The following is a 27,885-nucleotide window of genomic DNA, read 5'->3' as shown; positions in this document are numbered from 1 at the left end:
CTCATCTGCGTGTTCGTCGCCCTCACCAGGGTCTTGACCTGACTGCAGTTCGGCGTCATAACTGACTTCAGTGGCAAATGCTTACCTTCGATGGCCACTGGCACGCTTGAGAAGTGTGCTCTTCACGGATTAATCCTGATTTAAACTGTACCGGGCAGATGGCAGACAGTATGGTGTTGTGTGGGCGTTGTGAACAGAGTACCTCATGGTGGCGGTGGGATTACGGTATGGACGGGCATAGGATATGGACAATGAACACAATTATATTTTAGCGATGGCAATTTGAATGCACAGAGATACCGTGATGAGATCCTGAGGCCCATTGCCGTGCCATTCATCCGTCGCCATCACCTCATGTTTCAGCATGATAATGCATGGCTCCATGTCACAAGGATCGGTACACAATTCCTAGAAGCTGAAAATGTCCCAGTTCTTCCATGGCCCGCATACTCACCAGACATGTCACCTATTGAGCATGTTTGGGATTCTCTGGATCGACATGTACGACAGAGTATTATAGTCCCCGCCTATATCCAGCAACTGCGCACAGCCATTGAAGAGGAGTGGGACAACATTCCACAGGCCACAATCAACAGCCTGATCAACTTTATGCGAAGGAGATGTCGCGCTGCATGAGGAAAACGGTGGTCACACCAGATACTGACTGGTTTTCTGATCCACACCTCTACCTTTTTTTCAAAGGTATCTGTGACCAACCGATGCATATCTGTATTCTCAGTCATGTGAAATCCATCAATTAGGGCCTAATGAATTTATTTCAATTTACTAATTTCTTTATATGAACTTTAACTCATTAAAATCTTTGAAATTGTTGCACGTAGAATATATATTTTTGTTTAGTGTTGCTAGGAGACAGCTAATAGTATAGAACCAAAGATATACCCAGCTAACAACAAACGTTCACACAAGTCATCACCTAGTGTTTTCATAGGAATGTTTTAGTGACGTGCAAAGACGGTTTCCAAGAGACCATTCACTTAATGTCAGACAGAACTTACCCAGAACATAGTCCCAGTCAATATTCACGTAATAATAATAATATATTCCCCCTGACCACGCCCACAAATTGTGGAAAACCAACATTCTTTCCTATTGACCCCCATTGTAAAAGAGGCAACTTCGTCGTAGGGTTTTTGTTATACCAAAATAACAAAACATGCCAAAAAGCTGCTGTGTTATTCAATGTACATGTAGACAGATCAAAAATCCTGACTTATGGTTTACAATGCTCCCAGATAGGGAATTAGAGCCTGCGAGAACAGCCCTGTGGCTTCAGGTTATTTGTTGTGGGAGAGTGGGAAATGTTGGGACACGATGCCCAAGTAGGCTAGACATAGCTATGTGTTTGGAAAAATATTTCAACACAGGTAAGACATTGAACTTCTATTGTAGGCTACATCGGGTTTATGAGCAGCTGAGAAATAAATATAACAACACTTATTTCACTCCACTCATAAAACACTGTTTAAGGAGCATGCTCTCGCTGCCCGACAGGTGATATTCGACCCAAACTCTGTATGCCATGGGCTCCCAAACTTTTTTCCTGCTGCTAACCAGTGTTTAGTTTGGTAAACCGAGGGAAATCTGTTCAGGAACATTGATAGTAACACCAATTGTTCTGTGTATGTTTGGTGGGACGTTGCTGGAATATTCTCCTAAGCCACAGAAAACTGGACACATTAATGTTCTTGCAACGTTCCCATGAAAAGTGTCTAGGACAATAATATTGTTAGTTCTGAGAACATGGTAACCATGTTCTGGGTAAGTTCTATTTGACATTAAGGAAATGGTCTCTTGGAAACATTTCTTGCACATCACGGGAACATTCCTATTAAACCTCTTAAGGGAGTGTTCTCAAAAATTGTGGGAATGTTTGTTGTTAGCTGGGATGGTGCCAAATTTATGAGCCGTTTTAGACAGATTCGCTAGCAAGGTCACTTGGCTTCTCAGACAACTTTGAGAAGGTACTAGCTAGCCTAGCAAGCTAACTTCAGCTAGCTTCGCCAAATAGGCCTACAAATAGTTACTGAACACTGTCTGTGTGGTGCTGATGCTGCTGCCACCAGCTGTTTGGCGCGAAACAAGCATGGGTGAGTGAAACTAGGCCCTTGGTTACACCAGATATGCTATGAGAATAGGATAGATAAGCAGCCCACATTTTGGTAGCCTTTAAAAAAGAAAAGCACAAAGAAATGCTTAGTTACATTATCACTTGTTCCAAGGTACAAATCTGTTGTTCTGCCCCTAGGCAAGGCAGTTAACCCACTGTTCCCCAGGCGTCGAAGACGTGGATGTCGATTAAGGCAGCTCCCCGCACCTCTCTAATTCAGAGGAGTTGGGTTAAATGCGGAAGACACATTTCAGTTGAAGGCATTCAGTTGTACAACTGACTAGGTATCCCCCTTTCCCTTTCAAATCAATTGCTGTTGTTTCTGTTGAAAGTAGAACTGGTTGGATAGCAATTGCTGGCAGATATATAATCACTATATGTTAGCAGATTGATTGCATGCCGTAGGCATTTTATATTCACAGCATAGCCTATATCTGCTGACGATGACCCTCCTGAGACTGCACATTTAATCCACATCAAAATCCACCTGCTCATTCTATTTCATAGTTCTGCATAACATAGGTGCAGCAGAAGGCTTGTTTCTTTCCTCATCTTGCGCAAACTCAAAAAGCACCCCACCAAAACAGTAGTCTTCTGCATGCATCAACCACTCTGTGTGAGGGAGATAGAGAGAGAGAGAGAGAGAGAGAGAGAGAGAGAGAGAGAGAGAGAGAAAGAGAGGGAAAGAGAGAGTCGTGATGCACACGGTCTGACGCTGCGCTTCATTGTATCCTCAGCGAGTGTATTAGTGTGTGTAGACGGTCCTGCTGGCTTGTAGCATCCTCGGAACTGCATCAGTGAGTTTCGACTAGACTCATTGCTTCCCAAGAAAACCTCACCACAGGGGTCGACAGAAAAGTAAACGTTTGACTAATAGCGTCTCTGTCCGCACGTAACCCACTCTGAAGAAGAGCGCAAAGCCCCATTAACTTCGCACTCTTTCAAGGTAAATATGTTTTCTTTGTTGTGGATAATAGTCAAATGCATTAGGGAAACCCTCCCTCTATTCCATTATGATTTGTATAGATACGTCATTCATTGCTAGATACAACTGCATAGTATGCAGTATAATGTATTTAACAATTAGGTTAGTTGTCTTTAAAAAAAAAAGTTGGAAATAAATGGAAATAAATAAAGGCGTTTGCAGCATTAACATTGGGGAAGCATGCCCCATCTTCTGAAGATGCTAAATCATAGTGGATCATCAGTACGACTACAAATCATAATTTTGTCATTTAGGCTATAGAAAACAATTACGTCCTTTAGGGCACTTTGTGACCCAAACATATAGCCTGATACTGTATGGGGAGGGAGTGGGTTAGCTTGGTCCACTGGTGGATATTTCAAAAACAAAAGTATCAGGAGTCCAACAAGAAAAAGGCTACATGTCAATAGTATCCAGTTAGAGGTGTGTGTGGTGTTGTTTTCATTCATTTGTCAAATGCAATATATGACATTTTTAAATGCAGCGGTAATATGGCATTTTCCTCTCAGCTTTCCTCCACTGTGGTTCTGATGTGTTTAGGAGATGCTTCCCTGCGACTGGCAGGTCGGTATGCGCTTGCTGGGCTGCACGCAGGGAACCATTTGGCCGATGATAATAGTTTAGAAACAAAGCATGTGTGGTGAAATAACGATAGAAAAAATACCAAACAATGAAAACAAGTTTTTTAAATTGAGATTCTTTTTTTTATATCATATTATGTTGTTTAACGGATATATTTTCTTGAAGCCATGCTCTTGTTTGTGGTGGTGCTAAGAGGTCATGATTGCAAGACCTACAGTGCATATGGCACATGTCATAGATAGTGATTTTATGTAGGCCTATAGTACAACTACTAAGCATTTATTCATGTATATATGGCTATTGGTATTGTCCTGGGTTTTAACTCAAGGTCATTCCCTATTGGAAAATGATGGAAAGGGGACATGCTGTTACATAATGTGCCTGGCCAATGTACAGAGAGAGTACATATACTGTAAGAGAATCAGCCAATGACTATTCTTTACTAATAGGTGGCTAATAGGCGGCCCCAGATCCTTAGAAACGTACTGTATGCAATTCGGTACTGCCTCAGTGTACTGACAAGAGGTTTTAATAAGTCAACATGCTTTTTCTCTCTTCAATGACCTGCAGACAGACCTCATGTGGCAGAGTTGCACTATCTGGGTCTTTTTTAATAACACGACTAATGCTACAGCAGTAGATTCAGACAATGATTTCAGGGAATTATTTGATAAACTGGAACAAGTCACGATGAAGTTAAAGCATTGGCTAATATATTTGTTAGATGCCTTCCAGTTTGGAAAGTTCAGTTTGAAACTTCTCTTCTCCTCCCTCCAGTGTCGCCTCTAGCCTTTTGGTGGCCCTAAGGTTAGGCTAAATTTCAGGCAACACCGTAGGCTACACCTCTGTAAGCACGGACTGACGGCGACGCCTTTTGGACTTCATTTTTTGGTGCAGTACAGACTGAACCTTGGTTTCCACATCGGTATTTGGTCTGGTTCGGACAATCTCTGAACCAATCATATACAGTACCAGTCAAAAGTTTGGACACATCTACTCATTCAAAGGTTTTTCTCAATTTTCTTGCTATTTTCTACATTGTAGAATAATAGTGAAGACATCAAAACTATTAAATAACATACAGTATATGGAATAATGCAGGAACCAAAAAAGTTATATTTAGATTCAGATTCTTCAAAGTAGCCACCCTTTGCCTTTGTGTTATTTCATAGTGTTGATGACTTCTACATTATTCTACAATGTAGAGAACAGTACAAATAAAGAAAAACCCCTTGAATGAGTAGGTGTGTCCAAACCTTTGACTGTAACTGTATGTCATGTTTGGTTCAGATTTGGTGCGGTCCAGACAGGCCTTGATTTCAACATCCACGGACATTGATTTTTGGTCCGGTCCGGACTACTATGCTACAATATATGCTATTATTTGGTTCTGTTATGTAAAATACAAAATAAATCATTATGTGATCTTGCAAGACATTGATTCAGCTTTGATCTAACTTTACTAAACAAGCACCATTGTAAGACGTGATAATCTTGTTTTTGTAATAATGATAATAATAAGTGAAGAGTATGACTATTAGGTGTAAGCAGCATATCTTGATGAGGGTTATTTTAAGCAGTTTGAGCGCACTTCGAATCGTGGTGCTGAAAGGACAGCACCCTAACCAAGTGATTTATGAACATCAAGGCAGACACGCTGTGAATTTGGATCCTAGATCTCGTTGGAGTGATGATGAGGTTCATGTGGTGGATCAGTTTGTCTGCATACGCAATAAGCACTCGAGCAGGAGAGCGAGTTCAAGTGCGTCGTACATGAGCCCCAAGTCCATCACAAAATGTTTTGAGGAAAGCCGTTTTAGCATCCCCTGGTAGAGTTTTCTGTCTTTGGCTGCACACCTGGATTGTACAATATTTGAACTAGGTTTCCCTCTAGGATTTTGCCTGTGCTTAGCTCTATTCCGTTTCTTCTTATCCTAAAAAAGTTCATAGTCCTTGCCAATGACAAGCATACCCATAACATGATACAGCCACCACCATGCTTAAAAATATGTAGAATGGTACTCAGTGATGTGTTGTGTTGGATTTGCCCCAAAGATAATGATTTTTATTCAGAACTTAAGGTTAATTTCTTTGCCATATTTTTTTGCAGTATTACTTTGGCCTCATGGTGAAATCCCTGAGCAGTTTCTTTCCTCTCCGGCAACTGAGTTAGGAAGGATATCTGTATCTTTGTAGTGACTGGGTGTGTCAGCGGAGGCTCCTCAGAGGAGGAGGGGGAGGACCATCCTCCTCAGAGAACTTCATACAAATAAAAATTGTGAAAACTATTTAGTTAAAACTATACTAAATATATTCACATTTCACCAAATAATTGATTAGAACACAGTGTTATGCAATGAAGGTCTAAGGTAGCCTCAACAGCACTCTGTAGGGTGACACCACGCTGTAGCTGGAGGTCAGCTAGTTTCTGTCCTCCTCTGGATACATTGACTTCAATACAAACCTAGGAGGCTCGTGGTTCTCACCCCCTTCCATAGACTTACACTGTAATTATGACAACTTCCGGAGGACGTCCTCCAACCTATCAAAGCGCTTGCAGCATGAACTGACATGTTGTTCAAAGGAACAACTAATTAATCTAGTACTGAAAGCATAAGGTACAGCGAGCTAGCACTGCAGTGCAGAAAATGTGGAGAGTAGTTGACTCAAAGAGAGAGAAAGACAACAGTTGAACAGTTTTGAACAAATACATTTTCTTTACAAATGAGAGAGAGAGAGAGAGAGAGCTAGCTATATAAAAAATATAAATATTTTCACTTACTTAGCTAGCCAATGCCGCTAACTAGTTTAGCCTACTCAAACACCCAGCTCAAACAGAGAGGTATCTATGTTACCTATCTGGCTATGGCTATCCAACATTGAAATTCTTCCAAGTCAAGGTAAGCTTTTGGTTTTATTAATTTATTGCCACTGATAAACTGCTTTCTAACTATACACTGTACTGCATGATTGTAGCGGGTTTACTAACAAATTAGTTCTTGTAGCTATGCTAACTTGACTTTAGCTACTATGAGACAACGATGTAGGCTGTGTGTAGCAGTTATGGTGTAAAGGTTTGGCTTTGTAAGGTTTTTTCAACTGGTCACAGACAGCTGATGTGTTGTGCACTGAAGTCCACAAGCGAAGGGAAAAGGTGAAAGGACGAGAGAGCGTGAATGAGAGAAGGAATTATCCAACGATCAAAGAGATCACGCTGTTTGTACGTGGCTGCTATGAAGGTGAACTGTGTTTGTGTGTGATCAAGGCGGTATTCATTCCGCCGATTCTGTTTAAAAGAAATCTTAAAACGGAGCGAAACTGGGATAAACATAACAGAATTTGTCCAATAGAAACACTCGTTTGCAACTGTTGTACTAATGGTTACACCCTAGATCAGCTAGATGCAGGCAAGATTGTAAAAGGCGGTATTGAATGTGTCACTGTCTGTCACCTTGATTACTCAAATTTCTCTCGACCTGTGCATCTACGTTGTAAACTTTCATTCATAGGCTAGGTTGTAGCAACCTCATGATGGGTACAGGGAAAATGTGAGTATCATGTAGTAGCCTAAGCCTATCAATGTTACATTGAGCTGCGTGAATGAAATATGAATGACAGTCATTCAATATGTTGTAATAGAAACGGCAGTGAAATTCCACATGACTGTTTAGTCACGGTAATTAGGTTTGTCCAAGTTCTGATGCTACTGATGGCCATTAGTAGCCTACCAAAATTGATAACTGCCTGGTACTTAGGGCTCTATTGTCCCTCTAATCACTCTGCCATCAATGTAAATGCAATTAAAAAACAAATCAAACACTTCATGAGAGCCCATGAGCTCAGGTTGCACAACATTTCTATAGGCTGTGCAATTGTGTGAGAAAATAGAGTGATGGCCTCTATTAAAAAGAGGAGGTTCTCATCAGCTTTCTATAGGCTAGGCCAACTATATGTATTTCTCAACCTTCCTAAGTTTAAGCACATTGCTTCTCTTTACAACAGGTGTATAGTCTCTCTGGCTAGCATGAAAATGAACCACGGGAATAGCGTCCTCCATTCGCCATTTAAGTGCATAGATGACATGTATTTTTTCCCCTGCCGTTTTGAGACAGGTGCATGATAATGGTCCATTCTAAATCCAAACAAATTTCACATGTAATATTTAGTATATGTAAAGACAAGATTAAATCAGGAATAGTCTGATGGGTGTGTCTGATCACTTGTGTATCACTTGTGAATGATATATTATCACTTCTGAATGATGCCCTGCTTAAGGAAAGAAACAGAGCATGCCTTTTTTTGCGACTTTTTCAAATTATAGTCGTACACCTAATGTAGCCTAGCTCATAGGCCTATATGTTTCAAATTTGTGGAATATAATTTTCAACATAAAAATGCACCTTTCTAATAAAAGCAAAACATGCATAATCGTATTTGCAGTCACTTCTGAGAATGGTGTTTTCCTGCTAATTGAACATTTGCGCTTGTAGCCTACTTCCGTGTGTGCATTTGTGCGCTTATAATGTTTGGAAATAGCCTATTAGTTGATCAGCATTTTAAGCTAAACATTGTAATCTGTTGTCAGCCTCATTACTTAAAAAAAAAAATGGATGCCAGTGGTTGTATTAATTTGGGATCTACAACTATCCCAGACTATGTTTGGAAAATCTATTTCTCGCATAGAATAGGTCAAAACTTGTACTCTGGGGGATAGTACATTGACATAGGCTAGTGCTTTTGCTGTTCATTAGGCCTACTCATCTTGTTGGCTGACGAAAAGTAAATGTGGACAGTTCTTCCAATATCTTCAATATGCACCTCGGAATTGGATAAGGACAAGCGACAAGCACAGTTGCTTCCCGATGTGTCTGTCTTCACCTGTAGCCTGTGAGAATGACTGGATCAGGCGACCAAGTGCCATGTGAGTGAGAAGTGCTTTGGAGCATGCAGCTGAAAGAAGAAGGGAATTATGATGATTATATTCAGCCCAAGGGCACAACGGCCAAAAGGCATGGATTTTTTTATAGGGCCACACAAAGGGGATGCCACCGGGAAATTCAAGGCATTATCAAGTGCTTGTCAAATTGTGAACGAAAGACTGATGAAGTGTGTACAGCCTGTGCAAAAATACAAAGCAGAGCTCATGCCTTTCATGCGACTTTAGAGCTCATTAGAGTCGCATCACTCAGCCTTAGAATGTATTAAAATCAAAACATGAAGCCCAACGTTTGTATCACAACTAAAGTTACACAAATAACTCTAAATTAAGCATATAGGAGTACTTGTTTCTTTGTTAACCGTTCAACACAGAATAGCCACATGTGCGCACTCCCTCAAATCGTTTGGAGAAAATATCCTTTCTATTTTATTCAGATATTGCATTCTTCATACTATAAAATAATGCCATGGAATTCTAAGCAAATATTGTCTGCTAAATGAACTAGTGTAGCCCACATTCATATGATATGGTATAGCCAGATCAGGGCCTAACATATGGACAACTCAGAGTATGCTATTCTGTTCTTCTGAAGTAGCCTACATTTTACTTATATTATGTTTCTTTAGACCTGTCTAAAATAAATTATGGATTTATTGTGATGGTGTAGACTATATTACATGAATTTATTAGACTTTTTAAAATGTAGATGTTCCAAAGGTCTGCATCAGTAGGCTATGTGTGGAAGCCAGGAGATGCTAAATGTGCTTATGTTAATTAACGGTCAATTACTGTGAGACCAGCAGTTATTTGCTTGACAATCACCGGCTGACGAAATGTCATGACCGCCACAGCCCTAGCAATGCTCATCAAAAAAATAATCGTCCTCCCTCATCTTAAACTTCACCAACCGCCACTGCCATGTATTCTCAAATTGAAAAGGGTGAGGGAGCGCCGCTCCCCCGTGCTACATACAGCAGCACTACATCCCTGCATGTCACATCTAGTCACTCACTGTGAATAGCTGATGCTGATGCTCTGAACTGAACTTGTACTTCAGAAATATGTACAGTTTCATCATCAGCGGATAGCCTAGTTCGCCGCCGATGGCTCTTGGCAACAGTGCTGTGTTTGAGAGCTTTGCAAAGAATTGACCCATTATCAGACTTGCTGTGCTCGCAGGGTGTGAATGGAGGAGCTTTTAAAGTGTCACACCTCTCAGAGTGGATGGGTAGTAGCCCGGTAGTTGACGATGTATGCTCATCATCGCTCTAATGGGACAGATCGGTCTGCTGCTGCTGTTGTTTTGGGGTCTACTTTATCGGGGTCTCCCTTAAATTTGTGTCAGAACATACTGCTTGCTTCGACAATACAGCCCCATCCAACCGTCGCCTGATGTTTGTCAATTGGGTATGCTCACAACAACACAGCTTCTTGTGGAGATGTGCTTTGACTTTCACTATCAAACCGGTTGCTGCATTGTTGGGTCAGGAGAGCGATAGTCTGACGTTGGCTTCATACACTGCTAGGCTACTACCTTTGTGGGTTCATAGCATGGTCCTATTGTGGGTGTGTTCAGTCCTCCTGCGCTTTAGTTAAGAAGGAGCCAACAACAATAATATCAGAGGTATGGAGATAGTTACAGTATCATGGTCTTTACTAGACCTGTGCCATGGCCAGATTGATAGCCCAGCTAAAGCATAGCCATGGTTACTCGTCACGCACGCAATGTTCTCCAAACTACCTCCACCACTTTGGTATATGTTCCATTTGATGATTTGTAATTAGAGCACAATCTAATTTCATTTCATGACATGACAGTTCTGGAAATAGTTTAAGTGGAGTGTAATCTTCAGTTGTTCTACGATCCCAAAGAATAACATGATATACTTGTTTTGTTAGGAAGGCAATTAGTATATGCTTGTCAGAACTGCAAATGTGTCCATAACATTAATATGGCAAGGGGCAGGCCTGGTGATGTTCTTTCGATGTAGCCTAACAGTCGCCTTCACTCAAGCCCTGTCTGTTGAGACTGAGAGTCACTTGGGTCAGCGTTAAATGTAATATATTTATAATTCATTCACTTTACAGTGCCTTCACAAAGTATTCAGACCCCTTGACGTTTTCATTACAGCCTTATTCTAAAATGGAATAAATATAAAAAAATCTACACATAATACCCCATAATGACAAAGCGAAAACAGGTTTTTAGCATTTTTTGCAAATGTATTAAAAATAAAAAACGGAAATACCTTATTTACATAAGTATTCAGACCCCTTGCTATGAGACTCAGGTGCATCCTGTTTCCATTGATCATCCTTGAGATGTTTCTACAAGTTGATTGGACTCCACCTGTGGTAAATTCAATTGATTGGACATGATTTGGAAAGGCACACATATGTCTATATAAGGTCCCACAGTTGACAGTGCATGTCAGAGCAAATACCAAGCCATGAGGTCGAAGGAATTGTCCGTAGACAGGATTGTGTTGAGGCACAGATCTGGGGAAGGGTACCAAAAAATGTCTGCAGCATTGAAGGTCCCCAAGAACACAGTGTCCTCCATCATTCTTAAATATAAGAAGTTTGGAACCACCAAGACTCTTCCTAGAGGTGGCCAAACTTCCAGAAGGTCAACAATCTCTGCAGCCCTTCACCAATCAGGCCTTTATGGTAGAGTGGCCAGACGGAAGCCATTCCTCATTAAAAGGCACATGACAGCCCGTTTGGAGTTTGCCAAAAGGCAGCTAAAGGTCTCTCAGACCATGAGAAACGAGATTCTCTGGTCTGATGAAGATCCTCTGCTCTGAATGCCAAGTGTCACGTCTGGAGGAAACCTGGTACCATCCCTACGGGAAATCATGGTGGTGGCAGCATCATTCTTTGAGGATGTTTTTCACCGCCAGGGACTGGGAGACTAGTCAGGATCGGGGGAAAGATGAATGGAGCAAAGTATAGAGAGACCTTTGACGCAAACCTGCTCCAGAGCACTCAGGACTTCAGACTGGGGCGAAGGTTCACCTTCCAACAGGACAACTGCCCTAAGCACACAGCAAAGACATCACAGGAATGGCTTCGGGACAAGTCTTTTGAATGTCCTTGAGTGGCCCAGCCAGAGCCTGGACTTGAACCCGATTGAACATCTCTGGAGAGACCTGAAAATAGCTGTGCAGCAACATTCCCCATCCAACCTGACAGAGCGTGAGGGGATCTGCGGAGAAGAATGGGAGAAACCCCCCAAATACAGGTGTGCCAAGCTTGTAGCATCATACCCAAGAAGACTCTATGCTGTAATCGTTGCCAGAGGTGCTTCAACAAAGTACTGAGTAAAGGGTCTGAATACTTATGCAAATGTGATATTTCATTTGTTTTATTTTTTATAATTTAGCACACATTTCTACAAACATGCTTTTGCTTTGTCATTATGGGGTATTGTGTGTAGATTGATGAGATTTTCAATTTTTTTCAATACATTTTCGAAAAAAGCTTTAGCGTAACAAAATGTGGGAAAAGTCAAGGGGTCGGAGTACTTTCGGAAGGCACTGTATATCAACAGCTGTCTCAATCTGAGATATCAAGAAACACTCTGTGTCAAGAAGGAGACTTTGTTGGCTCATGCTGCTACCTCAGTACAATGAAAGAGTATGGGACAGAGTATTTGTACCATAGCTACCTCACTCAGTACAATGAAAGGATTTGAGACTTGACATCAGGGTTGTTTTGCCCTAGCCTGCAGTGCGAGCTAAGGCACAGATGATAGTGAGTGTACAGTACACTCTATGTCTCAGGGGAATAGGCCATTCTAAACTGTGGTAATCACTAAGGACAGAGAGCATCTATCCACTTCATTCCATAGACCAGAGAGGTTGACATCCAGTTAATTTATCAGGCAATCTGAGGCCTCGCCTTGTGCTAGGTTAGGTATTCTATTGGTGATGTCTTGCCATTGTTATTCCGTTCTGTTCTGTGGCTAGCTCACAATCCCTATTAATTGTTTTTTTGGCATGGCAATTTGATTGTGAGTCCCGCTTGTCATGCATTCGGTTTCACCTCTAAGCCATGAAATTAAATATATATATATTTTTTTTTCTGAATTCCTTGTGTTATTAGTATTCGGTTGGTGTTGGATGAATAATCACTTTTTATGTGGTTGTTTACCCCTTAGCAGAGGCAATGTTAAAATACTGCATGTAATTAAATCATAATTTGCAATTTGTTATCTTCTAGAGAATACTCTTTGTCATATATGTGATAATTCAATCAGAAATAATATAATTTATCCTTTAAAGTGCTGCTCTTTGTTTGCTACAGGAGGAAATTAATTAATTGATATGGCCTTTCCGATGGTATCCTATAATTTCTCATTGTTTTATGCAATTGCGACATTGAGTACTTTCCCCATTTTACATTAATCTGGCACGCTAAGAATTACACAACAATAACATCTGGGCACTTCCACGCTAACAGAGTGATGCTGAGCAGGGTTGGGCTGATGTTCATATTGAAGGCAGTCAATTCAGGAAGTTAACTAAAATTACACTACAATAATAAAAAAAAAAGACATTTATTTTCAATGACTTCTCTATAAACTGAAAAGTAGACGCTATTTATTTCAAATGTTAAAGATTTCAGAATTTTCTATTCAAATTACTTCCTGAATTGATTGCCTTCAATTCAAATTGAGCCCAACCCTGATGCTGAGACTCAGATGTTTTACTGTAAAATGTATTTGCTAATTATGCTAAGTACATGGTGCTTAATTAACTAATCTGGCTGAAACAGAATCAGTGTGATGTGCTGTGTGCATGTGTGTGTGTGTGTGTGTGAGCAGTGTGAGCTGGGCTGATACAGAGACTGAGGTGCAAACAGCTGCAGGCTGTGGAGATAGGGCTAAGGCTAAGCAACGTGGGCCGATGGGGAAATTAGACACAGCAAATAATATGAACCAAGTCACAATTATGGCATCACATTAAAACGAGCGACTCGGGTCCACTCAGCCTAATAATCTCAAGGGATTGCTGTTGGATACAGACTAATTTGCTCCAATTTCCAGTGGTCTAACCCGGTGCATGTGTGTTGTTGAGTGATTTTAGGTACTTAGGCAGAGCAGAAGTGATGGATTGCATTGTTGTTTGCATTATACAGTATGCTTTGATGTAGTAGCCAGCTACGGGGAGGTAGGCTACTCCCTACTGTATGCAGGCCTAAACTCTACCAATGTATCAAACCTGTTAGGTTAAAAATAAGACAATCATCGAAGCTATCCAAGAATATGCTTTGGTCCATTGATCATCTGTGTTTTATTGTCCCTGGTGCAGCTAAATATAGACATGGTATATAAATCCACACATAGTGTTCAACATCATTATGTTGCCCTAAATATCACATAATGTATAGGACTGGGGTGATATTTTAGTTTCACAGGTGTTTTGGACACATTACAGCCATTTTAGCAACAGAGGTGTGGAGTAGGTGTGTAAAATAGAATTTGCCGCTCTAGAATATTCTCCCTCGTTCAAAGCAGGCCTGATTGATGACTCTGCTGATTTCTGTCATTGTTTGTCCAGACTGTCCCAGGTACTTAACCTGGTCTGGTAGAAATGCAATGGAAAGAAAAATATGTGGAATTCATTCTTTGCAGACTTTCCAAAATAGTTCAGCGTCATTCTTTCCATCCAGACATCCGAAAAGAACATCGTGACCGTCCCATGATTTTTTTCCCGCTGACATTCTATAATAATTATTCTGACATGTTTTCCAGACAAAATGGGAGCGAAAAACAGCAAGCTGACCCCGGAGGTGATGGAGGACCTGGTGAAGAGCACGGAATTTAATGAGCACGAGCTGAAACAGTGGTACAAAGGCTTCCTGAAAGACTGCCCCAGTGGACGACTCAACCTGGACGAGTTCCAACAACTCTATGTGAAGGTAGCTACAGAACACTGTCACTCTGCCCTCATCCGACTGCACCCTATTACATATAAAGTGCACAACTTTTCACGAGATCCCATCAGGCTCTGGTCAAAGGTAGTGCACTATATAGGGAATAAGGGTGCCATTTGGGATGCACACTACCACTGTCACTTTGCCAACATCTGCATAGACAGACACTTTTATCAGCAATGTCTCTATATAGTAGAGTAGAGTAGAAGAGTGGAGAAGAGAAGCACAGTGCTACATGGCTTCAATTTCCCCACAAGTCCATGTGTTCTAAAACCATACAACTCAATACTCTACGGACATTTTGAGAACTAGCGGAAATGCAAAGGTTTTGGTAGTTTGTACGGATAACAGAAGCGTATGTCATCGCAGTGGCAGAGCAATCGAACCAACATGATACTATGGCAAGCTCAATGAAAGTACTGTAATGAGTAACGAGAACATTACAGTACGCGATATCATACTCCTCTCCTATTCGTTCCCTCAGCTGTATCTGTTATGTTATTCATTCCCTCTTGTATCTGGGCAGGAAACTGAGCACTTTGATTAAAATCTCCTTTAATATTATTACTCAGGGAAAAGTCTTCAAAAAAGGAAATTAATTCAATTAGAACCCATGAATTATAAATGTTTTCGTACTAAATACATTAGATAGCTAACATTTAATTAAAACTATGTTCAATCTTTATAATCTTCTATTTAATGAATCGAAATAAGAACATTAAGGTCTTATACCCTTAGACCACTTTGTATCCTATGCTGTGTGAATATTGACCATGTGTACAGTGTCATGTGTACTGGAGGGTAGATTTATGATTAGTGGATATATAGTCACTTACATCATCACCCTGGTCAGTCCTCTCAGGAAATGCCCCGTAATGAAAGACCATTACATTAGCCATGTTACAGAGTTCTAATGGCAGGCTCGAAATACCATCGCTGCTCTAGATTGTTTCCGAAATGGCACCCAATTCCCTAGATAGTGCACTGGTTTTAACAAGAGCCCTATGGGTCCAGGTCAAAAGTAGTGCACTATAAAGGAAATAGGGATGCACCCATAGTCTGCTTTAGTGGAGGCTTTAGAACACGCTACTATACATAAACACACATTCAAATATACAGTTGAAGTCAGAAGTTTACATACACCTTAGCCAAATACATTTAAACTCTGTTTTTCACAATTCCTGACATTTATTCCTAGTACAAATTCCCTGTCTTAGGTCAGTTAGGATCACCACTTTATTTTAAGAATGTGAAATGTCAGAATAATAGTAGAGAGAATGATTTATTTCAGCTTTGATTTCTTTCATCACATTCCCAGTGGGTCATAAGTTTACATTAACTCAATTAATATTTGGTAGCATTGCCTTTAAATTGTTTGACTTGGGTCAAACGTTTCGGGTAAACTTCCACAAGCTTCCCACAATAAGTTGGGGGAATTTTGGCCCATTCCTCCTGACAGAGCTGGTGTAACTGAGTCGGGTTTGTAGGCCTCCTTGCTCCCACACACTTTTCAGTTCTGCCCACAACTTTTCTATAGGTTTGAGGTCAGGGCTTTGTGAATGCCACTCCAATACCTTTACTTTGTTGTCCTTAAGCCATTTTGCCACAATTTTGGAAGTATGCTTGGGGTCATTGTCCATTTGGAAGACCCATTTGTGACCAAGCTTTATCTTCCTGACTGATGTCTTGAGATGTTGCTTCAATATATCCATTTAATTTTCCTTGCTCATGATGCCATCTATTTTGTGAAGTGCACCAGTCCCTCCTGCAGGAAAGCATCCCAACAACATGATGCTGCAACCCCCATGCTTCACAGTTGGGATGGTGTTCTTCAGCTTGCAAGCCTCCCCCTGTTTCCTCCAAACATAACAATGGTCATCATGGCCAAAAAGTTATATTTTTGTTTCATCAGACCAAAGGATATTTCTCCAAAAAGTACAATCTTTGTCCCCATGTGCAGTTGCAAACCGTTGTCTCTTTTTTATGGCGGTTTTGGAGCAGTGGCTTCTTCCTTGCTGAGTGGCCTTTCAGATTATGTTGATATAGGACTGGTTTTACTGTGGATATAGATACTTTTGTACCTGTTTCCTCCAGCATCTTCACAAGGTCCTTTGCTGTTGTTCTGGGATTGATTTGCACTTTTCGCACCAAAGTACGTTAATCTCTAGGAGACAGAACATGTCTCCTTCCTGAGCGGTATGACGGCTACATGGTCCCATGGTGTTTATACTTGCGTACTATTGTTTGTACATATGAACGTAGTACCTTCAGGCGTTTGGAAATTGCTCCCAAGGATGAACCAGACTTGTGGATGTCTACAATTTTTTTCTGAGGTCTTGGCTGATTTGTTTTGATTTTCCCATGATGTCAAGCAAAGAGGCACTGAGTTTGAATGGAGGCCTTTAAATACATCCACAAGTACACCTCCAATTGACTGAAATTATGTCAATTAGCCTATCAGAAGCTTCTAAAGCCATGACATCATTTTCTGGGATTTTCCAAGCTGTTTAAAGGCACAGTCAACTTAGTGTATGTGAACTTCTGACCCACTGGAATTGTGATACAGTGAATTAATTATAAGTGAAATAATCTGTCTGTAAACAATTGTTGGAAAAATGACTTGTGTCATGCATAAAGTAGATGTCCTAACCGACTTGCCAAAACTATAGTTTGTTAACAAGAAATTTGTGGAGTGGTTGAAAAACGAGTTTTAATGACTCCAACCTAAGTGTATGTAAACTTCCGACTTCAACTGTACATGCAGGCGGCCTACATGTACACCCTCTTAGCCCCAATTGGGGTTCTGTGTGCCTGGCTGAGAGGGTTTTGTACTCCGACACTTTGGAGAACATTTTACTGTAATACACAATCAATGCATTGAGTGCACTGTGGGGGAACATTATGTACCATACAGACTACAGAGTGGCGTTCCACAGAGGTTTTAAAGGCTGATGGCTGCTGACATGTTAACCTTTTATTGTGGCATTCTATTTTGTTTCCAGGCAACAGGATATCAGTGATAAGGTTTTATTTCAATCCAAAGCCTCAGATAGTGAAAAAATGTATAATGTCACATTAGCTGGACAGACTGTTCCTGTGAAAAGGTGTGTTTGTGCAAATGCGTGGGAGCGCTTACGTGTGTGTCCCAATGGTGTGTGTGTGTGTGTGTGTAAGGTATATTCGATGTGACTTACATACACTCCCCTACGTATTTATTTGGACAGATAAGCAAAAACATTTAATTTGGCTCTAAACTCTTCCATTTTGGGTTTTAGATCGAATGTTTTATATGAGGAGAAAGTACAATGTCACCTTTTGCATACATTCAGTGCTTTCAGAAAGTATTCAGGCCTCTTGACTTTTTCCATATTTTGTTAGGTTACAGCCTTTTTCTAAAATTAATTAAATAGTTTTTTCCTTCATCAATCTACACACAATACCCCATAATGACAAAGAAAAAGCAGTTTTCTAGAAATGTTTGCTAATTTATAAAAAATTGAAAAACTTAAATAAAACATTTACACAAATATTCAGACCCTTTAGTCAGTACTTTGTTGAAGCACCTTTGGCAGCGATTACAGTCTCGAGTCCTCTTGGGTATGACGCTACAAGTTTGGTACATCTGTATTTGGGGAGTTTCTCCCATTCTTTTCTGCAGATCCTCTCAGGCTCTGTCAGGTTGGATGGGGAGCGTTGCTGCACAGCTATTTTCAGGTTTCTCCAGAGATGTTCGATTGGGTTCAAGTCCGGGCTGGGCCCCTCAAGGACATACAGAGACTTGTCCCGAAGTCACTCCTGCGTTTTCTTGGCTGTGTGCTTAGGGTCGTTGTCCTGTTGGAATGTGAACCTTCGCCCCAGTCTGAGGTCCTGAGCACTCTGGAGCAGGTTTGCATCAACGATCTCTCTGTACTTTGCTCCGTTCATCTTTGCCTTGATCCTGACCAGGGGCGAAAATCTGATATCAACTTTGGAGGGGACAATTACATGAAATTTTCTCAAGAGCAATTCCTGAGGGGGACACCAAAAGTAGTGCTGTAACACATAGCCTACATTGTAATATGGTAAATGTATATTGAGGAACCAAAGAAATAAGGTGTTTGCCGTACTCCTAACTACCGGTACCCAAAACTACACAACTAATCACCATTGCCTTTAACAAATCTTAGTTCAGTCACCAGTTTAAGTTGAGAGTGGGGGTATCCATGGCATTTTCCAATTATGTTCCTATTTTACAAGTCAAAAAAATTGAGAACCTTTCATAATGTTGCCAAACAAAGACTCAACAAACTTACCTGAGACTCCCTGTCTCTGCCAGTCTGTCCCTGCATATCTGTCCCCAACTCTGCTGTCTGTGTGCCATCTGTTTCCTGCTCTGCCTAATGACATCATTGTGAAACATTACCATTAGAATTTCATTTCTTTCTTATGAACATTTTATCAACTAGTCTTTGAGATATTAGGCTACTAGGGTTCTTACTATGCGTTTTGGTGTATATGCTGCAACCTTTTGTAATTTTAATAGTTTGTTTCATATTGGCTGGCTTCCAACAACAGCTGAATTTGCAAAGCTAGCGAGCACCAATTCAGTTTCAGTGGTGTTTGCTATAATCTTTGCTACCCGGGTTAAATAAAGGTGAAATAAAATAAATAAATAAAAGTTCCCTTGCGACAATTTAGCTTTTGCAACGAGACCATTAAATATATTTAAGACAATGGTAGAAGAGAGTGTAGTTCTATTCAGTTTGGACTTCAGTTTATCGCTAACCTTATCACAGGGACTTTGAAGCACTAACTTACATCATCTGCATGCTGATCTTGGAATAAATTGATGATAGCAAAGATTCCATCTTTGACGACGCCACATAAATGGAATAGGTACTAGCTAGCTTAATAGTTAATATTTGCTCGCTAGCTCTGCATATTCAGCTAGTGTGTGTGCGCGATTGCCTAGATTAACCTCACGTCAGTTACGTTCATTGAGTGCCTTTCAGACAGTAGATACGACCCCTCTGTTACCTTGCCAACTAAGGAACTGGCAGTGGATCAAACCATTGTGAGGCAAAGGGTGGGGGGGGTCGCAATCTTTTGAAACTTACAAACGCGCTATTAAGTGTCTATAATCAGCACAATTGCTTTCATTGCATATTATTAATATTATTTAAATTACATAGTTATGTTCTAGTGATATATTGGGGGGGACAAATCATATTTTTCCCAGGATGGGGGGGTCGTGTCCCCCCCGGGATTTCCGCCCCTGATCCTGACTAGTCTCTCAGTCCCTGCTTCTGAAAAACATCCCCACAGCATGATGATGTCACCACCATGCTTCACCGTAGGGATGGTGCCAGGTTTCCTCCAGACGTGACGCTTGGCATTCAGGCCAAAGAGTTCAATCTTGGTTTCATCAGACCAGCAAATCTTGTTTCCCATGGTCTGAGAGTCTTTAGGTGCCTTTTGGCAAACGCATAGCAGGCTGTCATGTCCCTTTTACTGAGGAGTGGCTTCCGTCTGTCCACTCTACCAAAAAGGCCTGATTGATGGAGTGCTGCAGAGATGGTTGTCCTTCTGGAAGGTTCTCCCATCTCCACAGAGGAACTCTGGAGCTCTGTCAGAGTGACCATAGGGTTCTTGGTCACCTCTCTGACCAAGGCCCTTCTCCCACGATTGCACAGTTTGGCTGGGTGGCCAGCTCTAGGAAGAATCTTACTGGGTCCAAATTTCTTCCATTTAAGAAGGATGGAGGCCAATGTGTTCTTCAATGCTGCAGAAATGTTTTAGTGCCCTGCCCCAGATCTGTGCCTCAACACAATCCTGTCTCGGAGCTCTACAGACAATTGCTCTTCATGGCTTGGTATTTGCTCTGACATGCACTGTCAACTGCGGGACCTTATATAGACAGGTTTGTGCCTTTCCAAATCATGTCCAATCAATTGAATTCACCACAGGTGGACTCCAATCAAGTTGTAGAAACATCTCAAGGATGATCAATGGAAAAAGGATGCACCTGAGCTCAATTTCGAGTGTCATAGCAAAGGGTCTGAATACTTATATAAATAAGGTATTTCTGTTTTTTGTTTTGAATAAATTTGCTCCATTTTCTAAAAATCTGTTTTTGCTTTGTCATTGTGGGGTATTCTGTGATGATTGTTGGATACATTTGTTTTTTGTTTTGGTTGTGTGTCGATTATGTTGTGCCCAATAGAAATGAATGGTAAATAATGTATTGTGTCATTTTGGAGTCATTTCTATTATAATTAATAATATATGTTTTTGAACACTTCTACATTAATGTTACAGATGCACAAAGATCATGCCCCCAAAACATTCTAACCTCTCACCATTACCAATAACAAGGGAGGTATTAGCATTTTTTGGGGGTATGATCTTTGTTCGTCTGTAACTGATTATGCATAATTATTATCATATGATACGAAAATAGCGGTCTTTGGCCACTCACAACAGCGGTGGGTTTGGCCTTTGAAGGAACAATGCATATTCAGAAAATATCTCATCCCTACTGTAAAATATGGTGTTGGTTCTTTGATGTTATTTGGCTATTTTTCTTTCATTGGTCCTGAAGCCCTTGTTAAGGTCAACAGTTTCATGAACAGCATAAGGCCATTTTAGTCAAAAATCTGCTTGCCTCTGCCAGGAGGCTAAAACTTGGCTGCAGGTGAATCTTCCAGCAAGACAATAGCCCCAATCACACATCAAAATCCTCAAAGAAATGCTTAATTGACCTCAAAATCAACATATTGCAATGGCCATCTCAGTCTCCAGACTTGAACCTCATTGAAAACCTGTGGTTTGAATTGAAGAGGGCAGTCCATAAGCACAGACAAAGGATATCAAGGATCAGGAAATATGTTGTATGGAGGAGCCCACTGGACACAGACTGATTGAATCAACGTTGAACCAATGTGGAATAGACGTTGAATTCTGTCTGTGCCCAGTGGGAACAATATAAGATCCCTCCCATGTGTTATATGATCTCATAAAACATTTTAGAAAAAGGCTCAGTGTCGTTATCCTCACAAGGGGAGGGTGCTGGAGTATTGATAACAGGGGATCCAATAAAAAATAATTAACTTGTTAAACAACATCTCTTTCTCTGAGCAATTGTATTAGTATAAAATAATATAATTGTAAAAAAATTAACATTTTGAGCATACAGTATTTGTGTTATTTATTTTATACAATCTTTTTTGCTCATCTTCATCAAGGGATCCAATAATTTTGGACCGCACTATAGGTATGAAAATAACCTAAAATAAAAAGGTGACATTCTGTTCTGTCGCCTCATGAAATGCTGAAGTATAGAGCCAAATGTACACATTTTAGCAACACCGTCCAACTAAATATGTAGGGGAGTGTGTGTTTAGTGATCGTGGGGAGAGAAGGGGGGATGGGGCAGTCGGCCATGACATAATGCTTTTGAATGGTTCACAAACCATCCACCTGAGACAACTGTCCAGATGCCATTTCTGTCACTGTGCTAAATACTGAAGTATCTCTACTTCTATTGTCAAATCTCTGGAGTCCCAGTGTGCTCAAATAGGCTAAGTTAAATCTAAATTCAATCTTTCGTTTAAATCACTCCTTTTTCATTTCAACTGTATTTGTAGTGGCAATCCTTTTGTAGGAATCAAGGGAGTAAACTTTTTTTGGGGTGAGCACAATATCAGTGCATGCTGAAGGCATAGCGTTGGTGTTTTTCTTTTTTGCCTCTGTGGTGGTAGATTCTATTTTGATCCTCTCTGTTGTCTCTGTTTGCATGCGCAGCTGCGTACCAATGATTTCCAGTAATAGTTTTCCAGACCAAACTCAGAAATCAATCAGCTATAAAGATTGAGATGCGTCATTGTGAGCACAATGAACTGCTAGCATGTTTGTTTTCAACTTAAGCTAGTGACTTTTCCACATTTTGTTACGTTACATCCTTATTCTAAAATTGATTTAATCGTTTTTTCCCTCATCAATCTACACACAATACCCCATAATGACAAAACCAAAACAGGTTTTTAGATTTTTTAGCACATTTATTAAAAAAAATACATAAATATCATATTTACATAAGTATTCAGACCCTTTACTCAATAGTTTGTTGAAGCACCTTTGGCAGCGAGTACAGCCTCAAATCTTCTTGGGTATGATGCTACAAGCTTGGCACACTTGTATTTGGGGAGTTTCTCCCATTCTTCTCTGAAGATCCTCTCAAGCTCTGTCAGGTTGATGTGGAGCGTCGCTGCACAGCTAATTTCAGGTCTCTCCTGAGATGTTCGATAAGGTTCAAGTCCGGGCTCTGGCTGGCCCACTCAAGGTCATTCAAAAGACTTATCCCGAAGCCATTTCTGTGTTGTTTTGGCTGTGTACTTAGGGTCGTTATCCTGTTGGAAGGTGAACCTTCGCCCCAGCCTGAAGTCCTTAGAGCTCTGGAGCATGTTTTCATCAACGATCTCTCTGTACTTTCCTTCGTTTATCTTCCCTTAATCCTGCTAGTCTCCCAATCTCTGCCGCTGATATATATCCCCACAGCATGATGCTGACACCACCATGCTTCACCATAGGGATGGTGCCAGGTTTCCTCCAGACGTGACGCTTGGCATTCAGGCCAAAGAGTTATATCTTTGTTTCATCAGACCAGAGAATCTTGTTTCTCATGGTCTGAGAGTCTTTTAGGTGCCTTTCGGCAAACTCCAAGCGGGCTGTCATGTGCCCTTTACTGAGGAGTGGCTTCCGTCTGGCCACTCTACCGTAAAGGCCTTATTGGTGCAGTACTGCAGAGATGGTTGTCCTTCTGGAAGACTTTCCCGAGGAACTCTGAAGCTCTGTCAGATTGAACATCGGGTTCTTGGTCACCTCTCTGACCAAGGCCCTTCTCCCCCGATTGCTCAAGTTTGGCCGGGCGGCCAGCTCTAGGCTAAGTCTTGGTGGTTCCAAACTTCCTTCTTCCATTTAAGAATGATGGATGCCACTGTGTTCTTGGGAACGTTCAATGGTAACTAAATTTTTTGGTACCCTTCCCCAGATCTGTGCGTCGACACAATCCTGTCTCGGAGCTCTACAAACAATTCCTTCGACCCCATGGCTTGGTTTTTGCTCTGACATGCACTGTCAACTGTGGGACCTTATATAGACAGGTGTGTGCCTTTCCAAATCATGTCCAATCAATTGAATTTACCACAGGTGGACTCCAATCAAGTTGTAGAAACATTTCAAGAATGATCAATGGAAACAGGATGCACCTGAGCTCAATTGTGAGTCTCATAGCAAAGGGTCTGAATACTTATGTAACTTATGTTGTTTTAAATTTTATTTTATAAATTTGCAAAATGTCCAAAAACTGTTTTTTGCTTTGTCATTATAGGGTATTGTGTGTACACTGATGAGGACTTTTTATTTAATCCATTTTAGAATTAGGCTGTAACGTAACAAAATGTGAAAAAGAGAAGGGGTCTGAGTACTTTCCGAATGCACAGTATTTTAATAGCAATGTTGAATAATACAATATTGGCTGTCAAGCCAATTACAGAATCTTATATTACTGTAGCCTCCTATTTCAATCCTGAAAAGTATTTGTGATGGTAATGACATTTGTTTATGATGATAATTATTAGTTGTTGGCTTAGGTCGCTAGCTAACTACAGTATCTTCAACCTAGCCTACACTCTCGAAAATGCTGGGTTGTTTGGATGACCCAACTGCTGGGTTGCAGGCATTGGGTCACTTAGTTGGGTTGTTTTCTTAAAAAGAGCCAGGTAGGGTTGTTGATGTTGGGTTATTAAGATATGACTCAGAGGATCAGATCAGAAAACTGCAGGCGTGGTTTAGTCGGAGCGTGGCTTTCAGATAGTTGTTTTTGGCCACACGAGACAGTAAATGTCATTCCTGTTATTCTGTTCTGCTGTATTGTCATCACATGCTAAAGATGGAATCCTTAATGGTGAAGCTTGCATTTGTTTGCGATATTACAAAAGCTAAAGTTACTGCAAACAACAAACACCGTTTTTTTCCCCTCTGACACCATTGCACGCCCGAAAGAATAGCAGAATATGTCATGCATTTTCTTACCACGTTGTGCGACGCTCCTCACCAGAGGTTGACCAAGGAGTGAAAATTCATTCCTGTCCCGTCTTGTCCTGTCAAGTCTTTTCCGTATTTTCCGACTCACGCAACAGTTTTATAACCCCGGATTTATCCTGTCCGATCCTGATAAAAATCACTCCCGTCCCATGCTAATTTTTACGTGCAGAAATCAGAAATAACTTCCTCCATTAGTTGCTAGTCTCTCTGTCCCCCACTCTGCATGAAGAATTGTGTTAGTGGAAACCAAGACTATTCTCAGGGCAGGCCTGGTTGTAGCTAGATATGTTCAAGTCGTGTTGTGCACAATTTTAGCATTTTAGCTAAACAAATAGATAAAAGTCACCTTGTCGAAGAGAGATTTACATGGTTATCAAAACGTCACACCAGGGTAAGCCTACACGAAACACAGCCCTTATTTTAAGTGTTTCTAAAAAACAATTGGAACCATTTCCTTGTTTGACCACTAGGTTTTATGGGTATTTTGACTCATACTGCGGTACTCTGCCCAGGTTCCGGGGTAATGACAGTGGTGTCAGGTAAGTGACTGGGTTGCCAGTGTGTGTTTGGTCTTGTTGTGATGATGTAGATGTTGCCGAGTCATCAGTGATGAACAGCAGAGTATTGGACTTAATGTATGGTTCCTGCTGAATACAGCCTTCACATTGTAATTAGCCTAAGGGGAGCATATGCACTGCGGGAGAAGGGGGGAGCAAATGTGCACTTGGTGCTGTATTCTAATGATGAGGTTTTTTTATTTTACCCTTATTTTACCAGGTAAGCTGACTGAGAACATATTGTCATTTACAGCAACAACCTGGGGAATAGTTACAGGGGAGATGAATGAGTCAATTTGAACCTTGGGAGGATTAGGTGACCATGATGGTATGAGGGCCAGATTGGGAAGTTAGCCAGGGCACCGGGGTTAACACCGCTACTCTTATAATAAGTGCCATGGGATCTTTAGTGACCACAGAGAGTAAAGACACCCGTTTAACGTCCCATCCGAAAGACAGAACAGATCAGAGGAAAGAGGGCCTCCTACTGACACTCCAACACCAATTCCAGCAGCATCTGGTCTCCTATCCAAGGACCAACCAGAACCAACCCTGCTTAGCTTCAGAGGCAAGCCAGCAGTGGGGTGCAGGGTGGTATGCTGCTGGGGAGGAGGAAGATGAGGAGTAGGTGGAGGGGGGTGGAGGACGAGGGTAGAGAAGGAAGAGGAAGATGAGGAGGAGGATTTGGTCAACACTGTCAATCTTTTCAGTATAAAAAGTTCACATGAGTACATCTGAAACTCGGTACATCACTAGCATACAATACACAGTGCAGTACATCACAATACTGTAACTGAAAAGAGATAAATGGCAATGTGCATTGGCAACCGGCCTTGGTTTCTAATGAAAGACTCGCAGTGACATCACCCGCCACCCCACAGAGCACCATGCAGTAGTCTGCAGGACCTTGGTCTCTCTACATAGCAGGGGATCACACTGATCGAAACCCAATCCAGCTCAGCCTAACACGCACGCACTCGCACACACGCAAAGGCACATACAGAGGTACACACACACACACACACACAGACACACACACACACACACACACACACACACACACACACACACACACACACACACACACACACACACACACACACACACACACACACACACACACACACACACAGATGGAAACCCAACCCAGCCCTCACACTGCACCACACCAGGAGACACAGAACAGTAAGCTGACCTGGATTGATGGGATGGATAGATAGATTCTGGTTTGGTGCTTCTCACTTCTGTTGCTGTAGGGTGTTTGATGCAGAGGGTGTAAGTGTGTGTGTGTGTGTGTGTGTGTGTGTGTGTGACCCCCCCCAGACAGTCGGAGTATTACTGTCACAAGTTTAGAATGAATGACGTTGTCGGTGCTTTTATTTCCACAGATGGAAACAGTCATATGATCAGTGACAGAGAGAGACGAGGCCAGCAGCAATCAATAATATGACAAGCAGCTCTCGCTCAGCCCAATCAAAGCTCTTCTCTGTCCCGGCAACTCAATGGCGGAAAAAGCTTCCCCATAACGTCAGGACAGCGGAGTCCCTTCCCATCTTCCGAAAATCTTCTGAAACCATACCTCTTCAAAGAGTACAATATCTTTAAAGAAAAACACAGCGCCCCCGGTCCCCAAAAAATTACCTGCACTTGTCTTTTCCTACTAGCACTGAGGAAAAATGTACTTACTAAGACTGTGATATGTGGTTATCTCACCTAGATATCTTAACCATAAAAGCCCCAACAGGGGTCAATTTTGACCCCAAGGGTTCTGTGTTAATATGAAGAAATGAAAAATAATCTCTCTTTTGTATACTAGTGGTTTACGATTAAGTTGAAAAATGTGGACATAATAGTAAACGTTGTGATAAAAGCACAAAGGTAGTTAGTTGTATGTACACTGAAAATATATCGATTTTGGCCCCTGGGGGGCGTGTCAGACACTATAACCAAAAAATATCTGAAAAATGTAAATACATTCCAGTCAATGTCTCCATACCAAGTTGAGAGTCTCACCTTCAGATTCAATTGGTTTGATTCAACTGAGTTGATAGCCCATAGCGTTCCAAAGTTAGAGATAAACAAACGTCTGGTGGCACCGGAGCCCATATCGGTGGCCATCTTACAGTAGGTCCTACCGGTATATCAGATTATCTCAATGATCAATTTCTCAGCCTCTGAGTATCACAGAAACAGAACACTTTGAATGAAGGACATACAACTTTCATAACAAGTGGCTATGGATGAAATTAATCAAAATACCTGTTCAAAACATGAAAAACATACAAAGGGTTCAAATGAATGACCTAATTGTAAGTCGATCTGGATACGAGTGTCTGCTAAATGACTAAAATGAATAAAAAAATGGAGAGTAGACACTTAGAAGTGCAATCTGAAATATTTAATGATATTCAATTAATGTATACCCATTGATTCTTGAAGAATATAACATAGTACCTAATGAACTTAGATATATTATACTGTCTTACCCCGTTATAGCCCAGAATATACAGTGCATTTGGAAAGTATTCCGACCACCTTCCCTTTTTCCACATTTTATTACGTTATAGCCTTACTCTGAAATTGATTCAATAGTTTTATTCCCTCATCAATCTACACACAATACCCCATAGTGAAAACTGTTTTTTAGAAATGTTTGATAATTTACTCA

General features: G+C 41.0%; 1 protein-coding gene across 1 annotated transcript in view; it reads left to right on the top strand.

The window, feature by feature from the left end:
* The first annotated feature begins 2,825 nt into the window (after positions 1-2,825).
* vsnl1a (visinin-like 1a) overlaps positions 2,826-27,885 on the top strand; it is a 59,169-nt gene continuing 34,109 nt past the window's right edge. Inside the window, exons 1-2 of the mRNA XM_014144860.3 lie at positions 2,826-3,077; positions 14,396-14,562. Coding sequence (XP_014000335.1) covers positions 14,401-14,562 — 162 coding nt within the window. The 5' untranslated portion in view covers positions 2,826-3,077; positions 14,396-14,400. The remainder of the gene's footprint in view (positions 3,078-14,395; positions 14,563-27,885) is intronic.

The sequence above is a fragment of the Salmo salar genome, chromosome 15 (assembly GCF_965601325.2).
Source record: "Salmo salar chromosome 15, fSalSal1, whole genome shotgun sequence".
In the NCBI taxonomy this organism is placed as follows: domain Eukaryota; kingdom Metazoa; phylum Chordata; class Actinopteri; order Salmoniformes; family Salmonidae; genus Salmo; species Salmo salar.
Note: the sequence above shows the minus strand (reverse complement) of the source record. Positions and strands in the feature narration are given on the sequence as shown.